The sequence below is a fragment of the Lissotriton helveticus genome, chromosome 5_1, assembly GCF_964261635.1.
Source record: "Lissotriton helveticus chromosome 5_1, aLisHel1.1, whole genome shotgun sequence".
NCBI lineage: Eukaryota > Metazoa > Chordata > Amphibia > Caudata > Salamandridae > Lissotriton > Lissotriton helveticus.
The window spans coordinates 1073070239-1073088525 of NC_136065.1; the positions used below are offsets into that span (position 1 = coordinate 1073070239).

General features: G+C 46.0%; 1 protein-coding gene across 4 annotated transcripts in view; it reads right to left on the reverse strand.

The window, feature by feature from the left end:
• The window catches only part of LSR (lipolysis stimulated lipoprotein receptor), a 314698-nt gene that overhangs the window by 37703 nt on the left and 258708 nt on the right, over positions 1–18287 (reverse strand). For 2 of the 4 annotated variants that reach the window (XM_078643633.1, XM_078643634.1), the window contains one exon: positions 2580–2699. The exons of the other annotated variants lie outside the window; for them this stretch is intronic. In XM_078643633.1, coding sequence (XP_078499759.1) covers positions 2580–2699 — 120 coding nt within the window. The remainder of the gene's footprint in view (positions 1–2579; positions 2700–18287) is intronic. 4 annotated transcript variants of the gene reach the window in all.

Here is an 18287-nt window from a genome sequence, read left to right on the forward strand (position 1 = left end):
ACACAGAAGAAGATATAATGAAAAGGGGATGAACAGTGAAGGATAAAAGCAAGAAAGTACAAAATGGAGCGAGATAAGTAAGGACGGTGAGAAACAAGGACAGGAACCACGGGTGCGGACAAAAAAAATGAGAAATCGAGAAAAAAAGTGAGAAAGAAAAATAAACACTCAAAAGATATATTGAAGAGGGTTGGGTCATGTGGACAGGGTGATAGAGGAGCTGAGAGGCGCAGGGTGGGTTTAAGGAAGGGAGCTGGGGCAGCTGGAGGGTAAACCAGGCAGGAGCAAGTATGTCAGAGACTAATAGAGACCATGGAGGGACGAGAAAGGATCAGCAAAGGGGCAGATAAAGGAGGTATTCGAGTCAGAGGGCAGCAGGACAGGGACGTAAATATGTCAGATTGATGGTGCGTGTAAGGGCAGATGAAGAGGCAGGAAAAGGGCAATTAGAGGAACAGATATGGGGCAGTGGGGATAGAGTGTAAAGAAATTATGCTTAATGGAGTGGATGAGGTTCATGGTCAAGGGCGGGCTGGGGCAGGTACAGATGCAAGAGAAGAGGCAGTTAGAGGAACAGATGGGGCAGAGAGTGGAGAGACTGACACTGGGGTAGATGAGGGCAGGCACTGGTGGGGTCAAAGGCAGACCGTAGAGTTCGGGCAGGTACGGATGCAAGAGAAGGGGCAGTTTGAGGGAATTTAAGGAAGAGATGGGGCAGAAAGTGATGCAGCACATAGTAGAGAGAACGGACACTCACTGGGGTAGATGCGGGCAGTTACAGGCGGCGTCAAGGGCAAACCGAAGGGCTGGGGCAGGTACAGATGCATGAGAAGGGGCAGTTAGTGGAACAAATGGGGCAGAGAGTGGAGAGACTGACACTGGGGTAGATGAGGGCAGGCACTTGGGGGGTCCAGGGCGGAGCGGTGGTTGGGGCAGGTAGGGATGCAAGAGAAGCAGATGGAGCACAGAGTGGAGAGAACTAACACTCACTGGAGTAGATGCAGGCAGGCACTGGCCGAGTCAAGGGCAGACAGTAGGGTTGGGGCAGGTTCTCCCCCTCTCACAACTCTCGTCTCAACTCCCAAAATACCTTCAACTCTGAAGAAACACAGCTCTTAGTAGGCCACCCTCCTGTGATCCTAGCCTTAGCCTCTGCCAACACCAGATCGTCTTCCTACGCTTGACTCCATTCTTCTGGTGGAATTACACTTGTTCCCTCACCCAAACAGGTCCCAATGAATTGTTCAAATATCCCCATCTTGTACTTCTGTCCAAGGAAGAGGCAATCTGTTAAAAAAATCTGCCACCTTATTACGAACTTCAGTCATGTACTGGAAACTCACCATTACGCAATTAAGGTGTCATGCATTTAGGTTGGCGAGGACAGAGGTGACTCAGAGTAAGCAGATCTCTTTGGAGGAAGGTCGTGCTGCTCTCCACATGGGATGGGTGACCCGAAATAGAAAAAAACCTCTTGCACTTTTGCCTGGTGTGTGGTGAAGTCGAAGCGCCCCGCCGGCGAGGTCCCCGGGATTCCTAGCCGCGCACTTGTTTCTCTCGCAACTTTGTTTCCAGCCGCCATGACCACCGCTGTTGTGACGTCAACGCCTTCTAGCACCAACTAGATCTGGGAGCCATTGCGCACCAATAGCTTCTTCGGTTCGAACGTCCCTGGGGAAGCGCCAGACACCCGTGCCTCCTGCTCCCTCCACGTCTCAGGAACAACATTCCCCGGTCTGTAAGCACCGACCCCGCTCACTCACCCCCACTACAGCCAGAGAGGCACTGCGGTTGGCTGCGATAGAGTGTAAGTTCCATGCAGTGGCCTGTCATTGGCTGGAGCTTCTTACTCGCGCCCCTCCTCCTCCGAGCTCTGCCTCTCGCAGTGTCAATGGCTCCTCCTGCCACGGAGAATTGGGGCTGAGAGCGGAGATTGAGGCGAGCTGCTCCCGTGTTCGCGGCAGCAAGGGCAGAGGGAAGGGGGGGGGGCGAGAGCGGGAGGAGGAGAGCTGCGGCAGAGGGAAGGGGGCGGCGAGAGCGGGAAGAGGAGAGCTGCGGTAGAGGGAAGGGGGGAGGCGAGCGGAGCCGAGCAACTCCGGAAACACCACCACGTTTCTCCGAGGCCCAGCAGAAATGCCTCGGAGAAACACAGTGTCATTTTGGGATTCGGGGGCGTGTTTTTCTTTCTCTCCACTTCCCATTGGCTGGAAGATAAAAATCCAGCCAATGGGAAGAGGAGAGAAAGAAAGTTAAAAAAAACACACCCGAATCCCAAAAAGACGGGGCTTAAACGGAGTGACACCCCTCTCCTCCAATGGCTGGTCTCAGTTTAGGAAGCCAGCCAATGGAGAAGAGGGGCGGGTTCAAGCCCCACTCTGCAAAACATCAGTTCTCCCCAGCGAGACTGCGCAAGCGCAGCCTTCGCTAGGCGGAGACCTAAAAATAGTTAGTGAACTAGTGGGAAAAAATATTTAGTGTTCAGTAATGATTAATGGAGAAACATCTGATAAAGAGAAAAATACAACAGGGCAAGCAAGTCTTTCCAAGAAAAGAGAAAACAAGTAAAGATCAAAACTTACATTTATCTCTGACCTCTCCTTGCCTTGCAGGATCAAAATTTGCCAACTCTTTTTCCATATAATACAGAACTCTCATTGAGTCATCCTGCTGATTGGCCTGAATGCGATACCCGCTTCGCACTATTGAATTAAAGTAAAAAAGTAGCATAAATTATCTATGCAACCAACAGTTTTTCACTGGTGAATAAATAGTGGTAACTGAATGTCGTAAGGTTTAGCAAAGCAGCAAACAATATAAAAAATTGCATTCCTTTGCTTTCCTTTCTGTGGTAATGCTTGTTCTTACTCCTTCACATGCCTGAGACAGCTTTCTTTTTTAAAGGCAGGCAAGATAAATCGTATCTGCCCTAAAAAGTGGCAAATCACATGCACAGCTCACCCCCTCACTTGTTACCTTAGCAGTAATGAATACTAAATGGACAAAACCACCAATTAATTTGATTATTTTGTAAAGTTGGTGTGTGTATGCTGTACACAAAGCAGAGGCTTGGCAAGATGGGTGTGGTGACAAAAGCACAGCTTAACAACTGATTATATATGTGCTATTATGTTGGCTAAATTAATTTACTTATGTCATAGTCCTATTTAGTCCAGGAAATACAGGCAATATCAGGCGGCAGGGGTGGAGCATAAGTGGGTCGCTGTAACACAGAGAACTGTCCTAACCAAACAAGGAATCAGCTTTCGAATTGATGGAAGTAATCCTTAAGTTTGCAAAAAAGATGGTGGTTGGGGGTGGGGGTGATAGGTCACATACATAACTGGGTGACGTGTAGATAACCAAATAAAGCTTTAGTTCCAAAAGCATAAACATGGGTTCTTAAAGGTTGGAAAATAAATTTCAATCCACTGAAAAATAGAGTACTAATGACTAATGTGCCTCTATGACAGGATTAGGGTAACTGTATGGGGCAAACACTACAGAGTATGCACAATCCTGGTTCAGTACAAATTACTAGTAACCCCTTCATATCAAAGTCATGGGTGGCGTATTTAGCACCAGAAAATAAATCAGAAAAGGCACTTCACATGGAATTCATACACCACCTATTAACTAGTCAAATAGTAATTGGAAAGTAACCCAAAGTTCATTGGTCAACAAAGCCAACAGATCTCCAGAGCTGCTACAATGGCCACCAAAAGTGTGACACTCCTCATTCCGGTTTAAATCCCTATGAAAATTGTGGTTCAAATGATAAGAAATACTACAATATTTAATCCCAGGTTGGGTGAGACTGTTTAAAAGGTGTAAACACATTAACAAGTTTGAGTCTAGTGGCAAAACGTTTGAGCCATAGATTCCTGGAGAAGGACCAAGCACAAATTCCTCAACACGTAGGACCCACAACTTTCTCATGGAGTGGGAAATGATTGAGCACCCAACATCCTTCTATGCCAATTAAGAAAGCCAATCCTGCCTCCAAGAATGGAGGAAGTCTCCCAGGACCCCTTCATTTTTCCTTCTATACAGCAAATTCTTAAGCACCCATTCAGGTGTGCAAAAATAACTGTTCAGGATCATGAGTTACACTACAAGAAATTCAACTAAATTTGTAAAATGATTTGGTAATTTAGTGTTACTGAAATTTCAGAGACCACCAAAGAACACACAATTTAATCAAGGCACTTCACCTGACCATCCAGAAACAAAAGATTGGAGCTTTTCTCCATGTTTATCCAAACATATCTATTTGGAGATTTTATTCATGCAAAATGTGATGCAGTTTTCTTAACTAGCTGGCACCAAGATTTTGCTTACAGGACAGTTTGGTCATCAGTCAAAAGGTACAGGTGTGTGCACCACCAGGATTGTGAAAACAAAAATACATGATTGTTGAGGGGGAAGACAGACAATTGTAATACCATCATCAACAGCCCCCAGGATCCAGAGGAGAATGGAATCTATACCACATTGAAAAGACAATATAGATGGAGGGGCATAAACACTGAGGAAGAAAAGTGAGGGGTAAGGGAAGAAGGATGTGCCAAGGATAATCAGGAAAAGGGAAAAAGTGTATTTTACAACATATTATCGTCCACAAGAGGGTCTAATACTGGAGTACGTGTAGATGGTAATAAATGCAGTGAGGACACAACTTGTCAAAGACAACTTGTCAAAGAAATGGAAAGGTAAAATTATATTAGTAAGAATATTTATTGCATTTCTTACTTTGATAGAGCAGCGGTAAGGATTTCGATTGAAGAATCAAGGTTCAGTGTCCGCGATGAAGAAAATGTCTCCGATGTACAAGTTCTGCTCAACTGATTCATGCTCCAGGTCTGTCAAGTGTTACCACATTCTCTGTTAACTACTAACATTTCTAAAGGACCAGAGACAGATCATCTCTCGACATTTATCATGCCTCCACTTTCCAATCCATTTCCTTCACACCTTGAACACTGTCATTCCGGTCATATTTTACACCTCCTTTGGTATTTCTCACATCTCTTCTTGTTGGAATTTTAGTATCTTATCACCTTGCCACCCAAAACTGACAAGGCAGGCACATTTTGGTGTCAACATTTCTAGTTTTTAAGGATTCAAAAGGAGAAATTCATACGATGTATTTTGGTGGAATATACCGCTTTTTAATGCATGCTTTTTCCCCGCAGGGAATTACAACTCGATCGTTGTAACAACCGCATTGTAACAACGCATACCATTACTCCGCTTGTCGTAACAACGACTTGCGGCGGGGCTGGGGGGGAGGGGAGTGCTGGATGTTGGAATATTATAATTTACTATTCCAACATCAGTATGTGCAGCAGTAGGGAAGGTGTTGGATTTTAAATCCAACACCTTCTGCTCTCTCAGCAAGTCGTCGTTCCAACTTGCAGAGCAATGGTATGCGTTATTATAACACGTTGTTGAAATGACCGTGTTGTACTTCCCTGCAGAGGAAAAGTATTCGTGGTGAATATATTTATCCTTTACACAAGGTCATTGGTCATGGGTAACAGAGAAATGTTCTCAAAGGGAGATGGACATTTCCTTGAGAAACCTTTGCATTTCCTCAGAAGTGTCAGTCAGCAGTTCCTTAGTGGAAATTCACCACGAGACCAGCACCTCTATGTGAGAAATGCCGCCTCACAGTCAAGGTGTTCCAGGACGATGGAGGAAGGTAGGTGAGACCATTGAGTCCCGACCACCAACAAGTAAGTTTGCAGGGATTGGGGACCTTCTTAGACTTCTAGTGTAGCATTGGGTTAAGACCCGCTCTATAAAGGTTTTACTCAGTTACAGAGGATGGCCCCTCGTTCCCTGTGACTCACTCATGCATGCAATGATTAGTTCTTAGTAAATACGGGCAGATCTAACCAACAACTTTCCCTGGCTCCTAACCATCGTTTTTGAATCGGCATGCTTGGGCCGCGCAGCACTGGAAAATTATTCTGCCTAGCCGGGTTTACTATCAATACTGCCAGTGACCTTCGTTTGAACAATACACACGAGCACAGGATTGGCTCCGCTATTTGCTCAGACAGGGTGCAGACACCAGAAATGTTACTATACGACAAGGGATCTCCCCTGCCACAACCGAACTGGGCATACTGCTCTTTCTACAACCCCCACTCCTGGAGGGAGCACACACTCAACATGGGCGGTGCCTCCTCACAAAAGCACTTCTCTACTGCATTCCCTGGCCTCTCATACACTACTCTACAGCTTGGATGGCTTTTTCAGAGATAGCAGCACATAATGGATTTTATTCAAACTGGAACCTGTTTTGTTAGAGACGTTTTCAACATATGTACCTGCCTTTATGTTGTTGATATAAAGGCACGCAGTCCTCTACTACATTTGACAGTTCCTTATAATAAAAGAGTACATGTTAACATGAGCACAAGGCACCAGATATGCACCCTACAACCCTGAATGCGTCTTCTCCTTTCCCAATGAAGATGTGCCTCTCATTGACCAGGACCCTCCATCCTTCCTAAGGAGCGTTATTCCACCTCTCTTGAGGTAAGTCACTTCCATATCCAATGTATATAATACCACACACGTATGTAAGCCTTCTGCCAACACATCACGTGAGCGGTTGAGAGATGTATATATTTACACCATTATCCACACGGTTACTCTGTGTTCTTACCATTATTTTTACTGTAAGTTTGCAGAGTTTGGATCACTGAACTTCATTCAACAAACGTTGGTTACTTCATGGTATGACCAGTCAGACACATCACCCTTGCTAAACACTTGGATGAATTCACCTAATACCACTAGGGTGACTGAGAATTTAGCCTTTTAACTCCTGTCGTATGTATCTTTCCTTATGTCTATCTCTCTTCTAGGTGGAACAAGAAACCAGCATACAGTCAAAGGTGAAGCCGGATAACCTTACTAGGGCAACCCCTATTAGAGGAGAGACCTAAAGCCCCAGACAAGGGCTTACCTCACTTTCTTTGGTCCTGATGAAGTGTCGCCTGATCACTGGGCACCCGGAGCACGAAACATATTGACCACTCCACATTAGAAGCTATCCTGGTACTTCAAGACCACACGATAGCACCTCTGTTTTTAGCTAGACCTGGTATCTGTTCTCCATATAAACTTGTCCTTTGGATTCCAGAGTCTATTTTAGCTAGCATTCACTCACTCCACTAGCTACACTGTTAGGTAGCCCCCTCACTTGCACTCATCCATACGGCACCCTCAGATCCTAAAGATCTCCGATAAAGAGCCCCCAGGCCCATCAGGCATTGCAGCGCCACCCTGACGAGGAGCGGCCAGTGATGAAGCATGATCTTCAGGTCTTCCTATGACAGGACTACCAGCCACTTGGGTCAACCCTTGGTGACCACCGGTGGCCTAGGAGGAACTAACCTGATCGTCTAGAGATTCCCTAAAAGGGATATAGACATTTCCTTGAGAAACCTTTGCATTCCCTCAGACGTGTAAGTCAGCAGTGCCTCAGTGGAAATTCACTAGCAGTAGTATGAACCTGCTGTTCCTATCTAAGTCATGAATAGCCCAATTATGTCCAGGAGTGGAGGTCTGCATATAACTCCAAGCTTGTCACTTTCAGCACAGACCACTTTGATCATGCTGAGGCTGTGTTTTTTTTTTTACTTTGCTCTCTACCATGTAGACTAAACCAGGCCACAAGTACTGTGCTCTCACGCTGGACTTTAGGTTAGGCTCCGTCCTAGAAGCTCTTCATGTCCAAGGACAACAATGCGCTCCCATAACATCTAGGGTGAAATGATTTTCGAATTGCATAATTTTAAATCTGTAAAAAGAAATTCCTCCTTGGTATTCTATGAGGGCTCTCTTCATCTTCTAAGTTTGGTCTCTGGGAGCAAGTATTTTGCACCATGATTGGAATTCTTTTCATGGTCTGGTCTTCCCTTAGGGGTTGTTTTTCATAGTACTGTTCTAAACTATGAAGTTTTAAGGCTGGAACAAAGCCCTTTAACTTCTTCCACCTCATCTGGATCATTTAGGGGGATGCAGGACAGACATCCTGCTATAACATTTGTTGGAACAGGAAGGTATTCTACCGTAAAGTTGTACCCATCTAAACCTAGCAGCAATCTGCCAATCTACGGTGGCAGTCTTATGTGAAAATAAAAACCCTGTGTTTGTGGTTGGGCCTGATAAGCGGTAAGCCTCATGAAAAGAGCTCGAAGTGCTGGATAGCCCATAAGCTACAGCTTATGGCTCTAGCATGGAAAAGTTCACTTCTGATCCCTTCAATGCTCTAATTGAAAGCAACATTTTTCTTCTTGCTACTAACAACCTGCGTATATGCGGAGCATAGAACTTTGGTACTGACATCAGTCATAATTACTTTATGTATGGATGCACCAAATGTCGCTAGTAATGGTGCTCTGCAAATCTTTTTAAATCTGGTTAAAAGCATGGGAACTATTTTCTGATGAGATATAATGTGCCTCGTTCTTAAGTACAAGTGCTACCAGTTCAGTAATATCAGGATTGCACATTTTTTAATGCACAATGATTTAAAAAAAATAAAAAACAGCTTTGGCAATCATGTTTAGGTTTGATGTCATCTTTGGACAGTGTGTGGTTTAAGTATGTATCTAGGCCCACCTCAATTTGGAATTTGTTTCTAAGTTAAACTTGTATTGTTTGGTCAGGTGTGAACGTCATTTAAGCTACCATAATGGGAGGAGACACCAGAAAGCAAAATTATGATATTATCCTGAAATCATTAAAGTTAGGAAGATTGTGCAAAATTTGGTGAATTATGTGCTAGATTACTGTGGCAGTCAACGCCAAGCCCAGTAGCGCCTAGCTGTTAGACCTGGCTACAAACACACCTTAACAATTTGTTTCCTTATGCCGGTAGTACTGCATGACCTGGAGGACACTAATACAAAGAAGCTTGTTTCTGTTAGTTGATCCCATTCGACTATGGTGTTCTCCATCATCAGTTGGCTCCACTCCTTGATACCTGCTGTTTTCAGCAGGATGGCCAGGATGTCTTAGAGGAAGTCTGGAGTACCTGGGGACTCCCATATGGGGACGAACTTGCTGTAATATGGTATGTTCAGGATGTTTCTTATGTGGTACCATAGTTTTGCTGCGGACTTGAGGACCTTTAACTTCACCTTTTTAAAATATTTTGAGTGGCCAAATTTATATAGGAAATTACCTACTCTTCCCGTCATTGCTTGTAAATATTCTGGATAGTGCTCGTAATTTCTCAGTAAGGACCATGTGAATTTAAATTTGAAGGCTCTATAATATTCGAGTAGATCAGGGCTTGCTATCCCCCCCCTGTTCTTTTTTCCTCCTTAGTTTGCTCCACGCTATTCTTGTTCCTTTCGATGACCAAATAAAACTTGTGAGCTCCCCTTGGAGTTTCTTTATCGACTCCCTCAAATTCTAACGGTATAGTGCTGAAAACATATGTAAACTTTGGTAGGATGGACATTTTTATTATGTTTGATTTTCCAAGAAAGCTCAGCGGGAGACCTCCCCATACTTTAAGTAGTTTTCGGACTTCACCAGCAATTCTGTTAAGGTTTATCTGTGTCACTTTGTCTAGATCCTTAACCAGATCAATGCATAAATACCTTATTTTATCTTTAGTATAGGGGTTGCTAATTTGTGCATTCCAGCTCATGATTTCCGTTTTTGCTTGGTTAGTCTGATACCCAGATACCTTACCGAAGTTGGACAGAGTTTCTTCTATTGATCTAATGGAGCAATCAAAGTAGATTGTGAAAATCATTAGATCGTCTGCATACAGAGCGACCTTTTTTCCCATCCTAGGTACACAAAGGGAGATATGAAAGGGTGATTTCTGAGGCTATTTGCCAGGGGTTCAATATATAAATTGAAAAGTAGAGGAGACAGGGGACACCCTTGTCTTGTTCCTCTCTTGATCTCTATGTTTTCCGTGAGGTTTCCATTGACTAAAATCTTGGCCCTTGGTCTTCTGTAGAGTTCCTCGACCATTGTATGAAAATTCTCTCCCAGATTATATTTGTTTTATACCCTGTTTAAAAATGCCCAATTTACTCCATCAAATGCTTTGGCTGCATCGAAGGTGATTATGGATAGGGGCGTTTCTTCATTAATGGCTATGTCTATTGCCCCAAAAAGTTCATGTGTTAAGTCTTGCATTTGTCTGCCTTTCACAAAACCTTTCTGGTCAGTGTTGATCAGGGTTCCTGCTATTCTCCCTAGCCTTTTTGCCATGATCTGCGTGAATATCTTGTAGTCGCAGTTTAGTAAGGAGATGGGCCGGTATGACTCACAATTCACCAGATTTTTACCTCGTTTTAATAAAATGTTAATTGTTGCGTCATTCCAAGAGTCTGGGAGATTGCCTTTTTCTACATAGATTGTGCTAAATAGATCTGTTAGGGGGAGATCAGGACTCCACTTAGTTTAATAAAGACCTCATTTGGTAAGGAGTCAGGGCCTGCTGCTTTCCTTCTCTTTAACCCCCTTATTACTTCTTCAACTTCTTTATTTGTAATTTTGGCATTTAAATCTTTTCCTTCGATTGATAGTGTGGGAAGGGCCTGGCAGTCAAGATACTCTAAGTTGTTCGTCAGTTGGGTTAGTATCCTCAGTGTAAAGTCTGCAAAGAAAGTTGTGAATTCTTGCATAATCACGGAATCCTCTGAACTTGGTTCTGTATAGTTTTGCTGCTGGATGCTGACTATTTTGTTCCTGGTTTGGTCAGTTTTTGTTTTCCATGCCAACATCTTGTCACACCCTTCTCCATATTCATAGTGTGACAACTTACTGGTTTCCCATTTCTCTCTCACTTTGTTCTCTAGAATTTCTGTAAGCGATTCTTTTTGTTTTTGCCTGTCCGCCTCCATTTTCTCCTTATAGGGTGTTACGTTTCCTGTTGCTATTTCTATGTCAAGTGACTTTATGGTGTTTTCTAAATGTCCTATCTCTTGTTTTGTTATCTTTGATTTATGTGCTGCCAGACTTAGTAATTTGCCCCTTATTACTGCCTTGTATGCGACCCAGGTGACTTGTTTCGAGGTGCCAGATTTGTTGTTTTTAAAGAAAATGTCTGTCTCTAATTTAAGTTCTTCTTTACGGATCTAACAGAAGTGTGATTGACGGTCCATCTTGGTAAGGAGTAGTTTTTTTCCATTTGTATTTTTAATTGAACCGTCGAGTGGTCAGCTAGGTGGGCCGGCAAGTGTTCTATTTTCTGCACATTTTCCACTAGGCATCTATCCACTAAGAAATAATCAATTCTGGACTGGAGTCCTAGTTTTTTGTTGTGGAATGTGAAGGCTTGCTTTTTGTCACCTTTCTCTTTCCAGAGGTCTGCCAAACCCAGGTCTTTTATACAGAGCCCCAGCCACTCCTCCATTTTTAGTAAGTTTGCTTGTTTCTCTGGTGGAATCGATCTACCCTAGGGTCTACAACCATATTAAAATCACCCCCTAGTATTGCCGGGGAGATTGCCGATAGTAGTTGCGTGTACAGCTTTTGTAGGGGTGCAGGGTCGTCCGTGTTGGGGCCGTAGTATCCCAGGATGGTGTATAGTTTGTTGTGTAATATTACACTGGTGACTGCCCATGTTCCTTTTTTATCCACTTCCGCGGACTCTATTTTGGCCTTGAGTGTTTTTTTTTTTTAATTTTTTTTTAGTATGGCTATTCCTTTAATGGAGCAGTCTTGGTTTGTACAAACATATGCATCGACCCAGCTCAGCTTCTTTATGATTTCTTCCCATTCCTTTTTGAAAAGTGTGTTTCCTGTAGTATAATAACTTCACTATCTGTTAACTTCAGGTATTCGAGAATCCACCTTCTCCTGCTTTTAGTTCTGAGACTATTAACATTCCACAAGAGTATGTTAATTAATTTCGGATCTTTCTTTATTTTCTCCGTATTTTCCTGGGAACATCCTGGTAAAATCTGCTGGTCCTGTACTCCCCCTTTTTTTCCTTTTGAGGACAATTTTTTTCCCCCTAATTTGCTCCCCGCCCATGCGTTTGCATTTTTATTTTATTTTTTCTTTTGGGCGAGTTAAAATTTCCCTCCCTGGAGAAGCCTCCCTCTTTCCGTTTCAGGACTGTATTACTTGCCCTCTTTGAGCTCCATGCTCGCCTTATTAATACTGAACGTCTTCTAATGATAATCTTGCATTTGATCTTCCATTTGCTCCACAAAGTGCTCGACCTTCTTCGGATCCCTGATGTTGTGCATTTTATTTCTCCACATGATCTTGAGGGCTGCTGGGAACTTCATCCGTAAGACCCGAGAGATCGTAGCTCCTGCATCTGTTGCCCTAGCTCCCATTGTCTGTCCTGGGTAGCCTTAGAAATATCCGAGCGGATTCTAAAGAACAAGTTACTTACCTTCGGTAACGCTTTTTCTGGTAGATACTATATCTGCCTGTGGATTCCTCACCTTGTGAATATCCCCCTTGCGCCAGCAACGTTCGGAAATTTTCTTCGTAGTACGCCGACGTGGGCGACGTCACAGGAGCACGGCATCGCGCGCGACTCCGTCTGACGTCACCGACCCCATATCAGGCCCACGCCGGCGTGATGACGTCAGTTCCGCCCTTTTTTCCGTGCCTTCGAGGCACACGGACGGACCAACGATAGCAAATATGCAAATATACAATGTACACAGTACATATAGAACAAAATCAATACAATAGTATAAACCATATATACAGAAAGACCAGGTATAGCAGAGTGGACAACGGGAGGCGGGTGGGTCAGTGAGGAATCCACAGGCAGATATAGTATCTACCAGAAAAAGCGTTACCGAAGGTAAGTAACTTGTTCTTCTGATAGATACATCTGCCGTGTGGATTCCTCAACTTGTGAATAGATTCCCACAGCAGTCCCCACTCCCGGAGGAGGGTGTCCACTCTGCTACACCAGGAAATCTTGGAGGACAGAGCGCGCGAAGTGGCCATCCCTCCTCACCTCGGTATCCAAGCAGTAATGCTTCGCGAAAGTGTGGAGGGAGGCCCAAGTCGCGGCCCTGCAAATATCCTCAACAGGTACACCCCTAGACAAAGCAGATGTTGCAGACTTTGCCCTAGTTGAATGTGCTCTAATACCCTCAGGAGGGTCCTTACCCGCAAGGGAGTAGCAGATCTTGATGCACAAGATTATCCACCTGGAAAGAGTGCGCTTGTGCACCGCTCTGCCCTTCTTGCAGCGAGCAAAACCAACAAACAGCTGGTCGTCCATCCGGAAGTCTTTAGTCCTGTCCAGATAGAAAGACACCGCCCTCTTAGGGTCCAGGCGATGCAGTCTCTCCTCCTCCTTGGAAGGATGTGGGGGAGGATAGAAGGTAGGAAGGGTAATGGACTGCCCAAGATGAAAAGGAGTCACCACCTTAGGCAGAAAAGCAGCCCTGGTCCTAAGAACCATCCTTTCAGCATGAATGGTCAGGAATGGGGGTTTAGAACTTAGAGCTTGAAGCTCACTTACCCTCCTTGCCGAGGTGATTGCAACGAGGAAGATAGTTTTAAAAGAGAGAAGCCTCAATGGACACTTGTGCAAGGGCTCGAAGGGAGAACCCATTAAAAAGGTCAGCACAAGATTCAAATCCCAGTGAGGAACAATAAAAGGGGTAGGAGGGAACATATTTATGAGACCCCTCAAGAATCTCAAAACCACCGGAGATTTAAAGAGAGAGGGCTGATCCGGCAAACAGAGAAACGCCGATAAGGCCGAAAGATACCCCTTGACCGTAGCAACAGCCAAACCTTGCTGCGCCAGACAAAGAGCAAATTGTAAAATATTAGATAAATGAGCCTTCAAAGGGTCAATATCTCTCTCCCTGCACCAAGAAACAAATTTCGACCACCTATAGGAGTAGATGGACTTAGTGGTGTCACGCCTGGCAGAGAGAATGACATCCACCACATCGTGAGGGAGAGAAAAAGAACTCAAGTTGCCCCGTTCAATCTCCAGGCATGAAGGTGTAATGTCTGGAGGTGGGGGTGTAGAACCTGCCCCTCCATCTGAGAGAGAAGGTCTGCCCTGTGAGGGAGACGGAGCGGCGGGTGAGAGGAGAGGTGGAGTAGGTCCGAGTACCACACCCTTCTTGGCCAATCCGGGGCGACCAATATGACTTGGGCCCGGTCTTGACGAATCTTCCTCAGAACCCGAGGAATCAAGGGTATGGGAGGAAACGCGTAAAGGAGTTGATTTCCCCAACTCAACTGAAACGCGTCCCCCAAGGCTCCTTGCATCGGATACTGGAGACTGCAGAATGACAGGCAGTGCGCATTCTCGCGAGTGGCGAATAGATCCACCCGAGGAGTCCCCCACATCTGAAAGATGTCGTGAACAACCTCCGGGTGAAGCCTCCACTCGTGGTCGGCAGAGAACTGCCGACTGAGACTGTCCGCACGAACGTTCAGAACTCCGGCCAGATGATTTGCCACCAGACAAATCTGATGGTCCTGAACCCAGGACCAGAGACGCAGAGCCTCTCTGCAGAGACACTGCGACCCTACTCCTCCCTGCTTGTTGATGTACCACATCGCAGTCGTGTTGTCCGTCAGGACTTGAACCGAACGACCGCGAAGGGAAGGGAGGAAGGCCTTGAGCGCCAAACGTATCACCCTCAATTCCAGAAGGTTGATGTGAAACAACCTCTCTTCCGGAGACCAAAGACCCTTGACCTCCAGGTCTCCAAGATGAGCACCCCACCCGAGAGTGGATGCATCCGTTATCACTGTGGCCACTGATGGAGGCAGTTGAAAGGGCTTTCCTTGCGACAGATTGCCTTCCACGCCCCACCAAGACAGATCCGCTGCAGCTTCTCTGGAGATCTTCACTGACTCCCTGAGATCTCCGTTGTGCTGATACCACTGCCTGCGGAGGCACCACTGGAGTGCCCTCATGTGCCAGCGTGCATGACTGACCAACAGAATGCAAGAAGCCATCAGACCGAGCAGGCGAAGAACCTTCAGGACCGGAACGACCGCTCCATTGTAGAATAAAGGAATCATTCCTGAATGTCGTGAATCCTTTGAGGTGGAGGGAATGCACGACATACAGTAGTGTCCAGTACCGCACCTATGAACAGGTTGCGCTGGGAGGGCACCAGGTGAGATTTGGGTACGTTTATCGAAAAACCCAACCTGTGAAACAACTGAGTTGTCTCTTGCAGATGATGGAGCACCTTCTCCGGCGACTCTGCTTTGATCAGCCAGTCGTCTAGATAAGGGAATACAGGAATCCCTGACCTTCTGAGATGCGCAGCCACCACTGCCATCACCTTGGTGAAAACTCGAGGCGCAGTAGTAAGTCCAAAGGGAAGGACCGCAAACTGGTAGTGCTGCGATCCCACCGTAAAACGGAGATACTTCCTGTGCGACTTCAGGATTGGGATGTGAAAATACGCATCCTGCAAGTCGATTGACACCATCCAGTCTTCTTCCATCAGCGCAAGAAGAACCTGAGCAAGGGTGAGCATTTTGAACTTCTCCTGCTTGAGATAGAGGTTCAAAACCCTGAGATCCAGGATCGGCCGAAGCCTGCCATCCTTCTTGGGAATCAAGAAATACCGGGAGTAGCACCCTTGACCCCTCTCCTGCTCTGGAACCACCTCTATTGCACCCTTTCGAAACAGTGCCAGGACTTCCTCCTGCAGGAGAAGCAGGTGGTCCTCCGAACAAAAACCTTGGCAAGGAGGGTAATTGGGAGGGAACTCCTGAAAAGGAAGAGCATACCCATTCTCTGCGAGATTGAGAACCCAAAGATCTGATGAAACCGATTCCCAATCTCGTAGAAAATGAGTAAGCCGACCCCCTACTGGCCCTACATGATCCAGAATGGTGGATCTAGGGCTGCTTTGCTGATGCGGGTGGGGGCTGGGCATTATTGGAGGAAGTGGAGGAAGAGGAGACTTGACGTCCACGACCCTTTTGTCTACCTCTATAGGACTTATATAGAGGGTTCTGCTGCTGCTGCTGCTGTTGTTGACCTTGCTTGAAGGGACGAAAAGAAGATCTACCAAATCCTCTGAATTTTCTAGTCGTCGACCCTCATCTGTAGACCCAAAGATCTTGCAGTGGCACGGCTGTCCTAAACCTTTCCAAGGCTACATCAGCCTTTTTACCAAAAAGGCCAGTTCCTTCAAAAGGCAAGTCCAGCAATGTAGACTGTACATCCGCAGAGAAATCCGATGACTTTAACCATGCGGCCCTCCTGGTCGCAATAGAGGAACCCATAATTCTAGCAACAGAATCCACAGTGTCCATGCCGCTCTGAATGACCATGCGCGCAGCAGCTTGAGTGTCAGAGATCACTTCATTAAAGTTTTTCCTATCTTCCTCAGGAAGTTTAGGTGACAATTGCTTCACTGAGTCCATCAGAGCATGTACATACCTTCCTAAAAGGCAAGTAGCATTTGTTGACTTAAGAGCCATGCTCTCAGAAGAGAAAGTCTTCTTCGCAGACTGATCTAACTTCTTTGATTCTTTGTCAGCTGGCACTTGAGGGAAAGAGCCTGCAACCCTATTAGAGCAAGCCGCCTGTACCACAAGACTTTCCGGAGATGGATGTGAAGAAAGGAATGCAGGGTCATCTGGAGCCACCCTATAGCGTCTTGCAATAGCTCTCGAAACTGCAGGAGCAGATAATGGTCTCTTCAAAACCTCTTTAATTGGATCAGTCAAGGCATCAGTAAATGGCAGTGTAGGTTCCACAATTGAAGAGGGAGAGTGCAAGACTTCAGTAAGGATGTTGGGCTTGTACTCAACTGTGGGCAGCTTCAAGTTGAGAAGATCAGCAGCCTTCTTAATAACCACGTGATAGGGAGCCACATCCATAGATGGAGCATCCGAAGCCGAAGGTAGACCCCACTCGGGAGAGAGTTCCAGACCACTAGCATACCGAAGTTCATCGAAATCATCATCATGATCAGGAAGTTCGCCTTCCTCCACATCAGAACTTTCATCATCCCTTTGTTCGAGAAGACGCTGAGCTCTTCGTCTCGACCACTCCAATCGAATCGAAGTCGACGGATTCGGTAACGACTCCGACGGAGCCGGTTCCGACGTCGATCGAGGAGCCGGAGCAGTAGGATGAGAATCATGGACAGGTGTGGTACCTCGATCTTGACTACGAGGTCGATTCGGAGTCGGCGAAGCCGTATGCGGAGTCGAAGACCTCGGTGGAGCCGTACCGAGCCAAGGTGGAAGAGGCGCCGGCATAAAAGGCATAAATGGAGCTGGGGCGTACGACTGAGGAATACCCAGATTGTACGATAATGGACCCATGGGACCAACAGGCGCTCCAGCGGGGTACATCGCCCTGGAATATACTCCAAACATCGCATTGAGAAAATGCGAGGGATCCTGACCAGGACCAGGAAATGGAGGGTACGGACCTACCGGATGTTCCAACGGAGGCTGTTCCGACACATTCTCACTCTGACCTTCTGGGTCTGCAGGAGTCTCCATTGGAGCCGGAGTCTGAGGAATCATCTCCTCTTCCTCTTCATGTTCCGAAGGATGTGAGGATACCGGATTCGGTTCCGGAGTCGGAGAACCTTCGATTGACAAGACAGGTGAAGGAGAGACAAAGTCCTTACGGTGTTTGTGAGACTTTTTCTTCGAGTCAGAGGATTCCTTCCCTGAATGATGTCTTGAACTGTGCTTCCTCCTCTTATGTTTTCTCCTCGAGGAGCTCGAAGCATGACCTGAAGCCGACTTAGATCTAGATCTTTCTCTGGATCTTGACTTCGCTTTAGATTTCGACTCCTCCCCAGATCTCGAACCCGCTCTGGATCTCGACGCCGATCTCGACTTCGATCGAGACCTTTGCTTCGACTTCGATCGTCTCGACGTCGATCTCGAATATCTTCCAGAATCCTGTTTTACCTTCGCTAAAAGTAGTTTAGCTTCACGCTCCCGAAGCGCCTTTGGGTTCATTTTAAAACAGGAACTGCAGTTTTTAACGTCGTGATCCGAACCAAGACACCACAAACAATCCTTATGTGGGTCAGTGATAGACATCATGCGGGCACAAGACCTACATTGCTTAAAGCCTGTTTTCCTCGACGACATCTTCGGTGAAGAATTAAGTCGTAAAAGAGAAACAGTGACAATTAAATAATAGCTAGATACTAAGTATCTCAGAAGATCCCGAAAACCGTTAGCATCGAAGACGCGGAAAAAAGGGAACTGACGTCATCACGCCGGCGTGGGCCTGATATGGGGTCGGTGACGTCAGACGGAGTCGCGCGCGATGCCGTGCTCCTGTGACG